The sequence below is a fragment of the Macaca mulatta genome, chromosome 20, assembly GCF_049350105.2.
Source record: "Macaca mulatta isolate MMU2019108-1 chromosome 20, T2T-MMU8v2.0, whole genome shotgun sequence".
NCBI classification, from domain to species: Eukaryota; Metazoa; Chordata; class Mammalia; order Primates; family Cercopithecidae; genus Macaca; species Macaca mulatta.
The window spans coordinates 12828895-12845960 of NC_133425.1; the positions used below are offsets into that span (position 1 = coordinate 12828895).

The 17066-nt window shown below is 44.8% G+C and overlaps 1 protein-coding gene across 24 annotated transcripts in view; it reads right to left on the reverse strand.

Moving 5' to 3' along the window:
- The window catches only part of TXNDC11 (thioredoxin domain containing 11), a 64452-nt gene that overhangs the window by 2136 nt on the left and 45250 nt on the right, over positions 1-17066 (reverse strand). For all 24 annotated transcript variants that reach the window (XM_077987302.1, XM_077987317.1, XM_077987303.1 and 21 more), the window contains 5 exons: positions 16133-16333; positions 9415-10207; positions 6735-6877; positions 6289-6398; positions 2914-2994 (listed from right to left, as the gene is read on the reverse strand). In XM_077987302.1, coding sequence (XP_077843428.1) covers positions 2914-2994; positions 6289-6398; positions 6735-6877; positions 9415-10207; positions 16133-16333 — 1328 coding nt within the window. The remainder of the gene's footprint in view (positions 1-2913; positions 2995-6288; positions 6399-6734; positions 6878-9414; positions 10208-16132; positions 16334-17066) is intronic.

Sequence of the window (17066 nt, forward strand, 5' to 3'; positions counted from 1 at the left end):
ATATCGTGGCCCTGTCAAGTGGGCCCATGGAAAAATACCAGATGCTGGACCTGCCCTCACGTTCTGCGGCACAAGCCTGGTCTTATAAGGCAGAGTAAAGGTAAATTACTCCCCAGAAAAAGCTGCCAAGGTCCCTCAGGATATCTACCTCCAGGCATATACAGGACATGACATTTGTGAGCATGCTCTCTGCTAACTAAGAAGTCTTGGTGCACTCTCCATGAATGTCCCTAATGGGCATGCTAAAATGCTGCCACACTTTGGGAAAGTAGAGGGACACAGAATGTCAACAGTCTACTGCCAGGAAAGCAGTCATGTGAAAGTTTGGTGGGAAGAGGTCCCCATGTCTATGCAACTCTCCTCTAACCCTGAGGGAGTGGCAGGGTACACCTCTAAAAAAGTGTGATTCTTCCCCTGGGACACATCAGAGTCTCTTGGTGGACAGGGGCACCCATCTCCCCTTCATCACCTGGCCCAGGGCTAGGTCAGAGCACCTATATTTTGAAATGTCACACAGAGTCTGATGCAAGTGCTGGCTGGAGGAGCACCTGCTTGGTGGAGCAAGAGGCTCCGAGACGCCTCTGCACAGGAAGGCTATGTCTCCCTCAAGGCCCCACCCCTTCCTCTTCCTCCCAAGGATAGCTCTTGCATTTTTTTCCTTCATGGTTTTTATAAATCAAGACATGCTCTTTGTAGACAATTTGCAAGAGATGTAAAAACATACAAGCAGCACCTTCAAATAATTTGCAATCTCACTCCTCTGAAGTCATCAATGTTAACACCTCAACACTTTCCCCTCTGTGAACATCTCCACCCAGCATTAGTTTCTATTTTATCACAGTAAATATACAATTTCATGTTCTTTTCACTAAAAATAGCATAAGCAGGTGGACAGTGAAAAAGGTCTTATTACATGTTATCAAACAGCCTTCTTCATTTCCTCTTTTGCAAGCTGTCAGCTCACGCTGTTTGCCCATTTACCTTCTGGCTAAACCAAACACTCGCTTGGGACCAGCTCATGATGAGCATACTTTACTTCTACCATTTCTTTTTAGGAAATGAGAAAAATTCCATTCCAAAGCCATAAAGCTTTGGTTTACCAACCTCCTTACATTAAAAGAGAAGTGGACGGCCTTCTTATGTTCGAGATTTAGAAACGACAAGGGTGAGGGCTGCAGCAAGTACCCAGCCTGGGGCCGGAGAAATGCACTCATCTGCACATTTCCCACAGCAGGCAGCCTAAGAACGAAGGTCACTCAGCCCAGACGCAGGTCTCCAGATGATGCCCCGCCCTACCACCTGTTCCGCCTATGTCTCTCTACACAGATGCATTTCTGCCAGCTGCTGAGAACTTCTTCATTAAAAGGCATGTGCTGGGTGCTAAGATTTTAATATTTTTTCAAACTATGCTTGGAATTCAAAAATTATATGTCATTAAACTACATGCTCAACTCCTGTCCCACATAGATGAAACTGTTAGTGTTAATATCCATGATTCCTGGACTATGTGGTAATTTAAACACTTCTTAGAAAGAAAAAGCCTCATCACAACTCAGTCGGCAGTAGAAAGGGTGAGTCACATTCTGTTTTCAGTGCATGACAAGACCCTACTACCACAGAAGTATTCCAGCAAAAATTCTTTGAGATACAAAGCAAAAACCAAGGGAATGATTCAATAGATATGAAGGAAACACTCTCCTAGAGAAACATGACAAGCTGAATCGCAAAAGGGAGGCAGGAAATTAAAACAGCAAACGTCATACATGCGAGCCAGGGAACTCCCTAAATGATGCTACAGACACTTTCCCTGGGGAGAAGATATTGTCAAAGCCATGTGAGTGGGTCCCCAAAAGGACTAAACTTTCTAAAAACCAAAGGGAACCTATAAAAAGGGAGCAAACATCCAGTGTATTAGGCTCTAAAGGACCAAGAGTTAATTTCTTTTTCCACTAAAGCATCTGCATCTACGTTCACTAACTGGAAGTCCGCTCCCCCTTGTTCATGTCCTGCTTGCTGGGGCTTTCGGGGTAGTTGCTGTTAAGAACTGTGCCTGGAATACTGATTAGGCAAGCGTGAAAAAATCAAGCGACAACCCCATGGCAGACGTTCACAGCAGTCTGCATGCACAAGAGAAAGCCCCTTTGCAGGGCTCCTGGAATCCGAGGCAAGGATGTGCCACGGGTAAGAAAGCCACCCTATCCTCTGTACGAGAGGGATGAGGAGTTGCTGGGAGGCCAACTGAGAGACAAGCATGTGGAAGGCTTGGGGCAGGCAGAGCTCCACAGATTCTCTGCTGTTTTACCCCACACAAACATGGGGCCTTTTCCTGTCAGTCTCTGCGTCCTCCATATGTTGTTCACATAGGCCATGAAAAGCTAAGAATTCTCACAGCCACATTCAAGCTTGGTAAGAGATAGGCTGTGAAAAGAACCACCTTTAAAAGATCCATACCACACATAACATCCTGACACTACAACCCTTTTACTCTATGCCCCTAAGGACACTTTTTTTTTTTTTTGGAGACGGAGCCTTGTTCTGTCACCCAGGCTGGAGTGCAGTGGTGTGATCTTGGCTCACTGCAACCTCTGCATCCCAGGTTCAAGAGATTCTCGTGCCTCAGCCTCAGAGTAGCTGGGATTATAAGCATATGTCACCATGCCTGGCTAATTTTTGTATTTTTTGTAGTGACGGGTTTCACGATGTTGGCCAGCCTGGTCTCAACTTCTTGAGCTCAAGCAATCTGCCTGCCTCAACCTCCCAAAGTGCTGGGATTACAGGCGTGAGCCACTGTGCCTGGTTCCCAAGGGAACATTTTTTGAACATAATGAATGATTTACATCTTAAACCCATTTCAATTTCAGACCTCCACAAAAGAATCCCAACTGCCCACTAGTGAAAAAAATTCGGCATTACCTGTTGCAGGGAAAAAACAAGACAGTAGGAAGACGATCAACCATAAATTCCCAAGGAAGGTCATTCTGAGACACGTCAATCCTGGCAAAGGGGAAGAAGAGAAACAGCAGAAGATCAGCCCAAGAAACGCCAACTTGAAAGAACCTTCTCAGATAACTTCAAGAACCTGGTGCATTTTTTACACCCCACATTGGGGTAGCCCCTTCTCGATGAGTACACTACCAGATGTGAGCTGGGCGCTGGTACTCCCAAGACATGCAACATTCCGCTATGTGGATGCTTTCCACTGAGTGGCAATGCAATGTCCTAAAAGTAAAAATGAACTTGCAGAAAATGCCACACTGACACCTAGGGAGTCGTTCACTCCTCACCTGACAGGATCTAGCCAAGTATTTTAATCCCTGAATAGCTCTGGGAAAAGAAAGGAAATAATTGAACAAAATACATCAAGCCTCCCCGAAGATGGAAAATTATACCCTCTTTATGTTGTAAATCTGGATAGAGGCCAAAAACAGCCTATTTTCTTAGCAGATTTGACATTAATTTTCTAACACAGAAAGTGACATATGTACTAACTCACCCAGCCTGTGCTCAATCACTGTGGGAGCTAACTGTAACTGCTCTAGAGGCCTGCCCCGGGCAGCTGGCACAGAGCTGGGCACACAGCTGGGCGCCCACACTCAGGCCAAGCAGACATGGGGCCACAACAGCATCCTTGATGGAAGGGGCTGCATCCTCCTTGCGGAGGGGCTACTCAGCTACTATTCATGAACAGTGCACACAAAAGATGAACATGTTTTCAATCATTACTTTGAAAGAAGTTTTTAGAAAGCATAACTGGGGGAAGTGAGGGTGGGGTAAGTGCCATGTATTTGTCCAAAACGATGAAATTTCCTTTTTCAAAAATGGCACAACCAGGCTGGGCACAGTGGCTCACGCCTGTAAACCCAGCACTTTGGGGGGCCGAGGTGGGTGGATTGTTTGAGCCCAGGAGTTGGACACCAGCCTGGGCAACATGGCGAAACCCTGTCTCTACAAAACATTGGCCGGGTATCCTGGCACATGCCTGCAGTTCAGCTACTTGGGAAGGTGGGAGAATCACCTGAACCTGGGAGGTTGGGGCTGCAGTGAGCCGTGATTGCACCACTGCACTCCGGCCTAGGCAACAGAGCGAGACCCTGTCTCAAAAAAACAACAAAAGGCATAACCAAATGAAAACCATTTACCAAAAGTTTACTAACAAAACAGCACTCCTGCCTCACCTGTGCCAGCCTACCTAAAACATTAGTGTTCCTTTCTAAACAAGTGGTATAGAACACTATATTCCATAATTAAATGCTTTTTCTCCCCTGATTTTTACTTCAAAGAAAGCACAAACTATAAAATTAAAACATTGTAAAAATCCACTCAGAATTCCACTGGGCTAATCAGGCCCTCCTTTCTTATGCAGGCTTGGTCTATATGCTTACTTTTTAAAATTTTTTCTGAGACAGAGTCTTGCTCTGTCGCCCAGGCTGGAATGCAGTGGTGTGATCTTGGCTCACTGCAGCCTCCGCCTGGTGGATTCAAGTGATTCTCCTGCCTCAGCCTCCTGACTAGCTGGGACTACAGGCACGTGCTGCCACACCTGGCTAATTTTTGTATTTTTAGTAGAGACAGGGTTTCACTATGTTGGCCAGGCTGGTCTCAAACTCCTGACCTCATGTGATCCGCCCACCTCGGCCTCCCAACATGCTGGGATTAGAGGCATGAGCCACCGTGCCTGGCCTATATGCTTACATATTTTTAAGAACAGTTGTCATATATTGCATACTCTGTTCTTTTCCATTAATTGTGTGTATGAAAAGCATTGTTAAAGGATAAAAACTCCATTAAATGCCCAGCCATAATTTACTTAAACATTCATCTCCTGGTGGATATAAACAATGCTATAATGATGAGCTCATGCTTCTTTGGAATTCCTATTCCATTACTTCTCCAAAGTAAAATTAACTGGGTCAAAAATGTGTTAACTGTTTTTGTTGATTTCTTGCAAATGTTGCCAAATGCTTTCCAAAAGAGTTATGGCAATGTACTCATTCCATTAGATACATTTGACTGCAGTTTCCATTTTATTTTATCAACACAAGATTCTGTCACTTAAAACCACTGATTAATATGTTAAATGACACTTTGTTACTGTTTTAATTTACATTTATTAGATTATAATTTCCCCACTTGTTTACTTACTCTCTCCTCTTAAAAGAAAAACCTGTTCACGTCCTTTGTTCACAATGGAATCTGTCTCAGCCGTTTCCTAAACCATTTTAATTTCGGGGGAGGCTGGTGTATGAATGCCTGATTCAATCCTGGCCCCTCATTTGCAGGTTGAAACTCTGAGCAACTTGTCTAATCTTTCCAAGCCTCAGTTTCCTCCTCAATACAAATAGCATTTTCTTTTTTTAACCAGAGTGCCTTCATTAAACGTCGCGAGGACTCAGTCAGGTTAATATGTATATCGAAAACTCTAACTCTCCCAGCATAGTAACTTCTCAGATCTGGCTCTGATTATTACTCACAGTGCATGTAACAGGTGACACAGAGACACTGCAAAATTTTTTAATGGTCCCCCTTTTCGTCTGCTTTCCCTGTTTTCTTTCACTGCACGTATTTCTAGTGGAATCTGACCATTTTTCTTTCTTTATTTTTCCAACTGCTTCCACTTTCGAAACTTTCCATCACTCAGAGGAACCAGCAAATCCTATTTTTTGTTTTGATTTTTCATATTTAACTCTTATCTATCTGTAGGGTTTTGAGGGAGGCGGGGGGTTAAATTTGAACAGTTTTCCCCACCCAAAACTGCTTACTACCCCATCTAAAAACTCTGTATTTGAGCCTTCTTTTTCCAAAAAATATTTTTAAAAATTTTACTTTTTCAAAAGCCCACATACAGTACCCATGGAATCACAATACTAGAATGTGGATATCTACCTACCTTTCCTTTTAATTTCACAAATGAGGTAAACCAGGGCTAGTGGAGAGATCTGCTTGGGATCCCAGGACCCACTGGCATTGCCTGGGGCAACTGTCCCATGGAATTCCAAGGGGCCATCCTGGCAACCAGGTCAGTGCTCTCCCCACAGAACTGCACTCAGCCACCTACGAATCTAGTCAGGGCTAAACATCAACATCATGGAAGGAACACTCTGAATTCATGAGGGAAAGTCCGGTTTCAATGAGGCTTTGCTCATGGCTTCAACCTGACAATTAAATCCAGCCAAGTCCTACCAAAGGTTAATGGAAAATGGGCAGACCCTCGCACACCATATGGCTAAGCTGCAAAGAAGAGTGAAAATGGGCATACAGCCCAAAGCACTGCAGAAAAGGCCTGCTTACCTTGCCACAGTGAATGTGTCCATGGGCAGGTTCCGAGCTAGCTGGATGAAGACGTGATTGAGGGATGGACAGAAGCCACACCACGGAGCGTAATAGAGCAGGAGAACATCCTGTGGGAAGGGGAAGACAGCTGTTACTTGCACCAGGAAATGGGCTCTTCTTCATTTCTTTCCTTATTGCTTAGAATCCAGCAAGCACTCGATAAATGCTACCTATGCAAATATTACAGTGAAAATTTTCATCTTTAGGTCTTTCCAATTCTGTGCTTTCTGAAGCACTTTTTTGAAATTTAAAAACCACATGTAATTCATTCACGGTCCACAATCGGACCATCACGTGGTTACTCTTCTGTACATCAAAAACGGCTGCTCACCCCAACAACTGCAGTCTGGAAATTATTTTAAGAGGGACAGATGGCTTAACTTTTGCCTCTCATGACTCCATACCTGTTTCTGAAGGACTACTTCCCAAAAGGTATCAGTTGTCACTTCAGTGATTAAATGCTGAGACGGGAACTGGGCAGAGTCACTTCCAATGAGATGCCTTTTCAAGGGACTATAGAGAACGCTGAAGTTTTGAATAAAAGACTCTAAAAATAAAGAGAAAATGAGATCAACTCTTCTCTAGATACAAGAAGAATAGCTGGCCTACTTTTAAACTCCACATTTTAAAAACTCGAATGACTTCACAGGCTCACATTTTTAACATTTCACCTATCAGCAAAACCCCAAACAAAGCTGCCCGGGTGGCATCAGGTTTAGCTCTGGTAGTATTAACTCAGCAGACAGTAATGCAGATATCAAAACATTATGCAGTGTTAGATGCTCTAATATTCATAGATCATTCTTTTTTTAAAAGGACTGGTCCACAAATAGACACCAAGTGAGACTGTATAAATCGTCAAGAAGCCACAATCTTTTCAAGAAATTTCACCCTATAATACTAAAACCTTTAGGCTTAACTACAAAAGTAGCAATTGCACAAGCTACAGTAATGTGGAATGTGTTTAAATGTTCATTAGTTTGAGGACAAGGAGCTATAGTTTTTTGTTTCCTTTATTAAGGTTAAGTTTCTTTTTTTAAAGGTTAAGAAAAAATTATATGTAGTGGAAAAATACATAAAACCCATGATAATAAAAAACCTGGCTTGAACCAACAGTTTTACCACAAATTCTGCCATCTTCAGAGTCCTTTGCTTCATCTGAAACAACAGTAATTTGAATTTCACTTTCTTTTTTTTTTTTTTTTTAACAGACAGGGTCTCACTGTGTCACCCAGGCTGGAGTGCAGTGCTGCAATCACAGCTCACTGTAGCCTTGAACTCCTGGGCTCAAGTGATCCTCCTACCTCAGTCTCCAGAGTAGCTGGGACTACAGGCTTACACTATTGCACTTAGCTAAAGTTTCAGTTCTTTTTCTTTCTTCTAACTCCCTCCATTTTGAGGTGCAAGGGGCAATGCAGTGTGCAGAATGGAGGAGGAAGTGAAGAATGTCATGTGAATAGGAAAGAGAATTCACGATCAGCATCTGAATAACACTTAGCTGGCTATGTTTTTGAAACATGAAACCAAGAATTATTTCCTACTCTGAATAAAGCCTAAATTCTGAAACTGCCCTAGAGACAGCTGACTTATGAATTAACTCTCTAAACCAACAATGACACACAGTAGGTGTTTTTTACAAGCTCCCTAAAAATTCTGTCACCAACTACAGGACAAAGAACAGCTAGGCTAAACATTTCAGAGAAGATACAGAAGATGGAAAGAAATCTAAAGAAGGCTTCTTTCAATTACCCTTAAATTCAAAGTGAACACATTATGAGGTCATTAAACACTTGAGCATTACTGAACGGAATTCAGGAAAATCTAATACAGACTACCTCAAAAATACATGCTTGTGGGAGCACTGACCCCATTTCTCTGGAGTCTGTTTCCCATTTTTAAAAAAATGCTTGTTTCATTTTAAGAAAGCTCAACACATCAAAATGACTTTAGAAAACATGAACTGGGAGTAATCTGTAATATCAACAGATTATCCCCTCCAAAAAGTGACTGGTCACAAGGTTCTTTTAAACACTGAATAATTCTTGGATTTATAATATACAATTGATATAGAAAAATCAGTACTTACATAAAGCCTTTTCACAAATGTGTCTAATGTAAGAAACAAGCTTCACCAGGATTTGAAAAAGCATGGCTAAAAGGACTCATATGTAGAAGCTCTGAGTCTACTGTTGATTTCATACTTTGTAAAACTTGAAATGAAAGGTTTCCTTCCCTACCAAATTCCTCCTTTCTCCATTCGGCATACACTGACCCTCCCTCAGGTTTCCAATGAGGCTGAACTAACGTGGCTTTTGAATTCTCACTTCATTGTGTGTAGTCAGGGGCGTCAGCAAAGCCCTGGGGAACAGGCCAGTGTGGGTCAGCTCAGTGTTGCTGCCAAGCCCCGGGGGCAAGCCCTGGATGCTTTCTCATCATGGAGTCTTACTCCGCAAAAAGTGGGGTTTGCTGGTTTGCAACTGACACTTATTTATTTGCACTTTACACTTGTTACCATCTAGGTACCCCAGGTCCCAACAATATTACTCAGTACATTATGAAACAGCAGCAGAACAAATTAGGTCTGGTGGCCTTGATCCTTAGACATTTAAGCCTGTGAGACAAAAAGGGAGGCAAGACGGCTCTACTTCCTTCTTCACTGCTTCTCTTTAAGCTCCTTTAGAACGAAGCTGCTGTCAAGGCTCCCTTTCATCAGCCCCTAGGACATCCTACCGGAATGGCTCTCCACCTCCCTGCCGGTTCTACTCCCCAAGTCCCCACTGCCTGCAGCTGGTTCTACCTTAGACATGTGACAGAAACCGCCAATTTAGAAAGTGGGACTCTTACCCCCACCATGGGCTAAATGACAAACTTATCCAAAATTTAGAGTGAGGAAGTTTCTGCTCCACTTAACAGACAAAATTACCTTCTTTGAAAATTACAACTGATGGTGGTCTAAAGACTTAAAATGAGCTACGAAGCTGACATTACCCCACAACTAAATGTAATGAGAGCCATCAATAAAATGTACCAATATGAAGTCAAGCAAAATGTACAATGCTTGGGGAAATAAACTGCCTACAGTACCTAGGGTGAGCTTCATCAGCGCGTGCTTTGGATCCAAGATGTAGTGAGACTCTTCTTTCACGTCAACAATTGCCGCAAATTCTTTCACCTGAGTGGAGCTCGGAGCACCCAGTCTCTCTGCGTATAACCAAAACAAATTGGAATCCAAAAGGTAGATGTTGAGAGTCTTGTTGGTTCTGCAGCTCAGGCCTGTGAAGTTTGTGCTAGTCATGTCCACTCCTGGAAAGAGATACCTGTTCTCCTCAATGTGAGGAATGGAGCTTGGGGCATCGACCTCACATTTCTTCTCAAGGGAAGAAAATGCAACGGTAGGGGCTTCAAAGACACCTTGTTCAGAATCGATGAAGCCTGCCACACCCCTGCTTATGGTCCTGCAACATGCAGTGTAGTAGCTGAAGGGGCTATAGGAAGTTAAAAAATTGCTGCATTCTATGCTGTCTGATGCCACGTGATAAAAGGTCTGCTCCTTGAGGTAGAAAGAATCCAGAGCTGCTGCCATTTCAAAAAAGCTGCACTGTGGCATGCTGACCGAGCTCGGCTTCACGCCCCCGGCAGTCTGGTTGACACAGAGTTCACAGACGTTGTGGGTCCTGGAGAAGGAGTGCCACTGGGGCAGCACCACAGTGTTGCAGCAGGGGGATGCTGTGATCAGCGGCGGGTCTGGCAGCTGTGCCGGGGCTTCCAGGGCCAGGGACTCCAGCACTGGAGCGTCCACCCGCCGCAGGTGCTGAAGGAGACGCTCCACCACCTGGTCCCCATGACAGTTGTTGTACTCCAAGGCCACTTCGGTGATCTGAAATACAGGGCAGAGTTGGTGAGGGGCCTGGGGATGACTGAGGGACTAGCAACCCCTTAGCCACGTTTCACTTTCTGCAATTTCAGTTATCCATGGTCACCTCTGGTTCAAAAATATTAAATGGAAAATTCCAGAAATAAACAAGTCATAAGTTTTAAACTACACGTCGCTCTGAGTAGTGTGATGAAATTTTTGTCATTACAAAAATTGCGAGCCATCCCTTTGTCTAGTGTGTCAGTGCTGTGGATGCTACTAGCCTGTTACTTAGTAGCCAACTCAGTTATCAGATCAACTGTCTCAGTATCACAGTGCTTGTCTTCAAGTAACCCTTTATTTATTACAAAGGTCCCAAAGTGCAAGGGTAGTGATGCTGGCAATTCAGATATGCCAAAGAGAAGCCAAAAATGCTTCCTTTAAGTGAAATGGCAAAAGTCTCAATAAGAAAAAAAAAACAAACGGTAAGGTTGCTAAGATCTTCGGTAAGAACGAATCTTCTACCCATGAAATTGTGAAGAAAAATGAAATTTGTGTGTAGTGTATACAGGGTTCAGTATCATCTGTGGTTTCAGGCATTCATTGGGGGTCTTGGAACATATCACCAAGAATCCGCAGGGGGGTAGATGAGAGTGCAGGGGGAGATGGTTACTGTATTTTTAAAAATACAACCCCAGGCATGGCACTCCTGGGCCAAATTATATGCTGCCCATGAGATAAAACCTCCATACAATCTGGCCCGTTTGGCTTTCCAGTCTCACCCTACCCTCTTCAGAACAGACCAGGCCCTCCCGCAATGCCATGCTGTTACAGAGGCCTGGCTGGGGACACCGCCTCCTCCATCTGTTCCTAAGGCCCAGCACCAGGGCAGCTGCTTCAGGGAAGCTAGCCCTACTCTCACTCTAGGAAGAGCTAGTTTCTGCACCTCCAATGTCCCTGAGGCCCCTTCTATAGTCTCACAAGCTTCTGCTGAGACAGACCTCTTCCCCACAAGCTTATGGAATCTCACGGGCAGAAGCCACATTGGATTTATCCTGCCATCCCCGGGGCCCAGTACAGGGCCAGGCACATAACAAATGCTCAGTAAACCCTTGATGAATGAGTGGCAGCTCAGGGTAATGCACACAATCCCCTTTCTTGGTAAGATTTGCCACTTTACCGTCAGGCCAGTATTGGCAATTTGGATTTACATTTTATTCTAAGGTTCTTCCATTTCCAAAAAGAATATTTCATTACCCACCTCCCATTCTGGTTTCCTGAGAAAGACAAGTAAGTTACAATCCAAAGGCATTTACTCTCTAAAACAGAAGAGTGTGTCAACTTGAATCAAATCTCACCACAGTTAGTTACGGGGTGCTGTCACTCAGGATTTTGTTTCGCTGTGTGTGTGTAAAACAATTTAATGAGTGTAATTTCCAATTAAAAAAAACAAGTTTTATAAAAATAAAAATGTTTTATAACATGTAATATTTGTAGTTAATTCAAAACATACATATTTGTACAGAAGAATAAATTGTTCCAATAGTTCTTGGCATAAAAAAAGTCACTTTATAACCCACCAGAAAACTACTGGGTAAAGAAAAGAAGTCACTTTAGATGATAGGCCAGTGCTTGAAATTTTATTTCCCCTGCACAAAAACATCTCAGTGGTTTTTGGATGAGGCTCTGACAGCATGCAGCACTAACAAGGTCAAGCCTATATAATCCATGAAGAGCCCAGATGCCCTCTGGCCCCATCCTGGTACTGCTTTATATTCAAAGACGCAGTAATAGACAACTACTCCCACCCACTCCCCCCAAAACCTCTCTAAGACTTCAAGATTTACTGTAATCTTTTACAGAAGTCCAAGTAGGAGATCATTAATTATATTGTAGAGAAGAAAATTCCTTGAAAAGTCTTTCTTCATTTCTTTTATCTTCAGTATCTCATAAACAAAGCAGCCACATAAAGAATATTTTTAATTGAAGAAAGTATTCGGTCTACAGCAATGCTTTTTTTTTCTTTTTTTGAGATGGAGTTTCACTCTTGTCACCCAAGCCGGAGTGCAATGGCATGATCTCAGCTCACTGCAACCTCCGCCTTCTGGGTTCAAGCAATTCTCCTGCCTTAGCCTCCCAAGTAGCTGGGATTACAGGCATGCATCGCCACGCCCAGCTAATTCTTTCTATTTTTATTTCGCCTGGCTAATTTTTTTGTACTTTTAGGAGAGACGGGATTTCACCATGTTGGCCAGGCTGGTCTTGAACTCCTCATCTCAGGTGATCCACCTGCCTCGGCCTCCCAGGGCTTGTAATCCTGCTGGAATTATAAGCGTGAGCCACCACACCCGACCAGTAATGCTTTTTTTGAGACGGAGTTTTGCTCTTGTTGCACACGCTACAGGGCAGTGGCACGATCTTGACTCACTGCGACCTCTGCCTCCCAGATTCAAGCGAGTCTCCTGCCTCAGCCTCCCAAGTAGCTGAGACTACAGGCGCACACCACCATGTCCGGCTAATTTTTGTATTTTCAGTAGAGACGAGGGTTCACTATGCTGGCCAGGCTGGTCTTGAACTCCTGGTATCAGGTGATGTGATCTGCCCGCCTCAGCCTTCCAAAGTGCTGGGATTACAGGCGTGAGCCACCGTGCCTGGCCAGCAATGCTCCTAAAGAGTTAGGCGTTATCATTTTTCTCCTATGAAGGGGTATTTATGTTTCTATCCTTTTTACATAACAGGCAGTTTTGAAAACACAACTCAAGTTATGTCACATTATGTGTATCACTTGATATCATTTAATTTCATGTGAATAATTAAGGAAATCTTGGCAAATAACTTTAACTGTTCGCAGAGTAGATGGTTCCTTCTATTTTCTTTAATCAGGGAAATCTGTGAGTCTGAACATGCTAACCGCGCCTTCGCTTACAAGATTCAGACGATGTGAATGCCTCAAATAAATGCTTTTAAAATAGAAAACAAGTCACGAAGACTCTTTGCTGGCTGAGGTAAGCATTTCCTTTGATTAACGAGTTGTGTAATACACACTGCAATGTCTTATAACTTCTCTAGAACTCTCTAGAGACACCGGGGTGTCAGTGGCCTTACATCGGTGTCAGGATCTGTGCTTTTGCGTGTGTGTGTACACACAGGCATGTGTCTGGGTATGCATGCAGGTATGCATGTGTGCAGAAGCAGCTACCCAGTATGGGCTTGGTACGGCCACCATATGGTCACTCCTGACTGGCATCCTACACGCACCACAGCACAATTATCTAGAATGTTGGTGCTTGGTATGCCCGCAACTTTATTCCACTCACTCTAAGATGACCTCTCTCTTCTCAACAATGGAAGCATCCTCAACTTTCTGCCCAATATAAGGCCTAAGGTACTAATGGAAAAATAAAGCCACCTAACTCTTTCACGGTCAACAAGCTAATGAATTTACAGCTCATCTTGCGTAAGTACAGCGTTCATCCTTCCCACCTTACCTGAATGCCCAAAGGCTTCTTCACCTCTAGTCACTGTGTCACAATTTCCCGGATCATAGACCCTACTTTCCATCCTCCACCTCTACCACCCAAGTTCAGGTTCTTACTGCTTCGCAGTTTTCTGGAACCCTGCTGCCAGAAAAACTTGTATGGGCCGAGGGCAGTGGCTGATGCCTGTAATCCCAACACTTTAGGAGGCCAAGGAAGGCCGATCACTTGAGCCCAGGGCTTTGGAAACCTGCCTGGGTAACATGGCAAAACTCCATCTCTACAAAAAAATACAAAAATCAGCCAGGCGTAGAGGCGTGCACCTGTAGTCCCAGCTACTTGGGAGGCTGAGGTGGGAGGATCACTTGAGCCCAGGAGGCAGTGAGCTGAGATCGTGCCACTGTACTCCAACCTGGGCAACAAAGGCAGACCCTAACTCAAAAAAAAAAAAAAAAAAAAGAGAAGACAAAGACTTGGATGACTATGATTAATCTTGAAATCCTCAGAGAATTCTGCGAGGCCCTCTCCTCCAAAGGCTTTTTCAAGATCTCTCCCCAGTTAGCCCTTCCTGCAGACCACAAACTCCAGCCTCCTTCCTAACACCCAAACCTGTGGCAACTCCCATCCCTCATGCCTCTGCTCAGGGTCCTCCTTCCCATAAGTTTTTCTCAACCCATGAAGATCCTGGCTGCTCCTACAAGACTGTCTAGAATACTTCACCCATCCAAAGCCTCTGCTAACCCCTCCCCTGTCCAGGACCCCGCTTTCTGAGATGGCACCCTCCCTCCTTCGGTTCCTCCTGACCCTGGGCCTGATTGTCCTCTACTGTGAATTATAGGCAGGCTTTCACTCCCTATACTGGACAAGCCTCTAAGACCACAGGACAAGATGGTGTTGCATCCATCCTTTCTCCCCTGGAGCTTCCCGTCGCAGTGCTCAGTAAACATTTGCCAAACTGACCTGAAACAAAAAGGGAAATGTGCTGGACAGGCACTTTGCTTGTCTAGTAGTTCATAATACGGTGAGATGCCGCCTGGTGTTCGGTTATCTCACCCACATGCTGAGGTTAAAGGGAATGCACTTACCACACAGAGACAATGGGAGCCCCAAAGAAAGGAGTCACAGGCAAAACCATGATGAAAAGGAGGCCTGTTGGTAGGTAGAGGATTTGCGGACTGCTGGAGGGGACACTCATTCAGAAACAACAGGCGAGAAAGAAAGAGTCTTCCCACCAGGTGCCTAAATCCAGCCACAACCCTCTGGGTAAACAACCCCGCCAGGACCACTACACACCCAAACCAGACAGGAGAGAACTCTCCAAATCCACAACCACAGCCACACCACCTTGATTGAAAACCTTCCTTTCCTACAATGAGCTTTAAGGCTATTAATATTAGATACAGTAAAGGCCTAGTCATTTGAAATGGTGTCTCAGTTCACAAAAGATCCATGTAGTGAAAATTTTCTAAAGAAATAGTTTTATTACTTTGAGTCCTCCCTAATTAGAGGGGAAGAAACAAAGCTATTTCATTTCTTTCTTCTTTGTTCCTCTAAGCCAAAGAGCAGCATTCATTCAGAATACTCCCCGGGGGAATCCTAACTTGAACAAAAAGACTCCAGCACAGCAAAGGGAGGGATCCAGCTGGGCGAGAAGTCCTGCCTCCCTGTCCCTCCAGGCAGGGGGCCAGGCCAGCACTGAGGGCCTCAGGGACAGGCAGCATCTGCTTAGCTGGCCAGTGGTACGCGGGCTGTCTGAAATTGGTTTTGGCCAATTAAGGGATCCTTGAGGGAGAGAAAAAATAAAACCCTCAGTAAATGCCATTTTGCCACCCCAGGCTGGCTCTGCATACTATGCCTGCTGTCTCTAAGTGCCTCCAAATGCTCCGTGTAGAAAATAAACTCACACCCAGAGAGGGCGCACCAGATGAAGCCGAAGACAGGCAGGAAGAGCAGGCTCCAATGGCGCTGCCTCTGAAAACCACTCTGGCTTCTGCACGACAAGGAAGGTTCAGAGAAACAAGGTGTCCCAACATCACTGCTGCTGCTTGCTCTCCTCTGCTGTCCTGAGGATGGCCAGGGCTGGCAGTCTGGCCAAACCCCAAGACAATGGCACCTCCTAGGCCTCACTAAGCTCGGCCTGTGTTCCTACCACTCCCTGTTTCACCTCCCAAACAGGAGGCTCAACAGCAGTCACATCAGAAGAGGGCATTTGGTACTTCTCTAGAGGGGCACGGTATGGCTTCCCTGCCTCTTCTCACTCACTCCAGACACTAACAGCTGTCAATAAACATGGCCACAGAGGCTGCGGCAATCCCTGTCCTAGACACGGGCTCTCTCCTGCCCATATGGAGGGGCAAAGAGCAATGCTCAGAGCCATAGCTGCCAGAGTAAACGACTGAGTGTGGGATGAGAGGGGCCAGGTAGATGAGGCTTCCCGACTCCTCATGAGGTGCTTTTCCATCACAGCTCTTACCTCGTCTATTAAAGGATGACTTTCGGCCAGGGGATTAAAAGGTATGAACAGAAACAGCGCTGGTCCTTTCTTCAGCTCGTTATTCAGCAAGAGACTCTTGCCTCCGTGTGGCTGTAGCCACCGAAAGAGCGTCTCCTGGTTTTCTAAGGCCCACTTACAGATGTTCTCAGCTGTGTAGTTCAGGACCTCCCTAGGGAAGACCTGTGAAGGACAAAGGCACAGAGGAAAAAGGAGAGCTCAGTGAGGTAGGGCAAGCTCAAGGCACATCAGTGCTGTCCCAACCCCACCACTGCAGGTGAGAAAACCCAGGCTCGGAGTGGGGCCTGGCCCCGCTGTGCAGCCAACACCTGCTTCTCCAGAGACAGCATTTCCTCACGAGTGGTTGAAAAAACAAAAGTGGTTGCAGGAGGTGACTTCCATATTGTGTGATTCATCTTTCTGTCTTGAGACAGACCCACCTATCAACAAATAATTCTCCCTGCCAGCTGGTGGCGGTAACAACCTCTATCACCCTGTCCAAGGACAGGTATTAAACGTCACTGGGTATTTATAAAAGGACCAAGACATATTTAAGGGAACAGAAATTATGGAGTCAAGGATCACTTCGATTTTGACCTTGGTCCTTCAAACGCTGCCCCCCAAGGGCAGAATGGAGCCTCTGTGCGGCACAGGCTGTCTGTGCTGTTCACTTGTATCCTCTGGGACTAGACCAACACCAGGCACAGAGCAGAAACTCAACACATGTCTTCATCAATCAAAAATGACCTAAACTTGCACAAGGCCACGGATCATATTTTATGTGCACAAATAAACGAAAGAGACACTTAGATTTTTTGCTTTGTTTTGCTATAAACAACCAATGTATGTGAACATAAAATTAGTTTTGAAAATCTAACAATATAAATCACTGGCTTCAAACAGAACTACCAAAGGG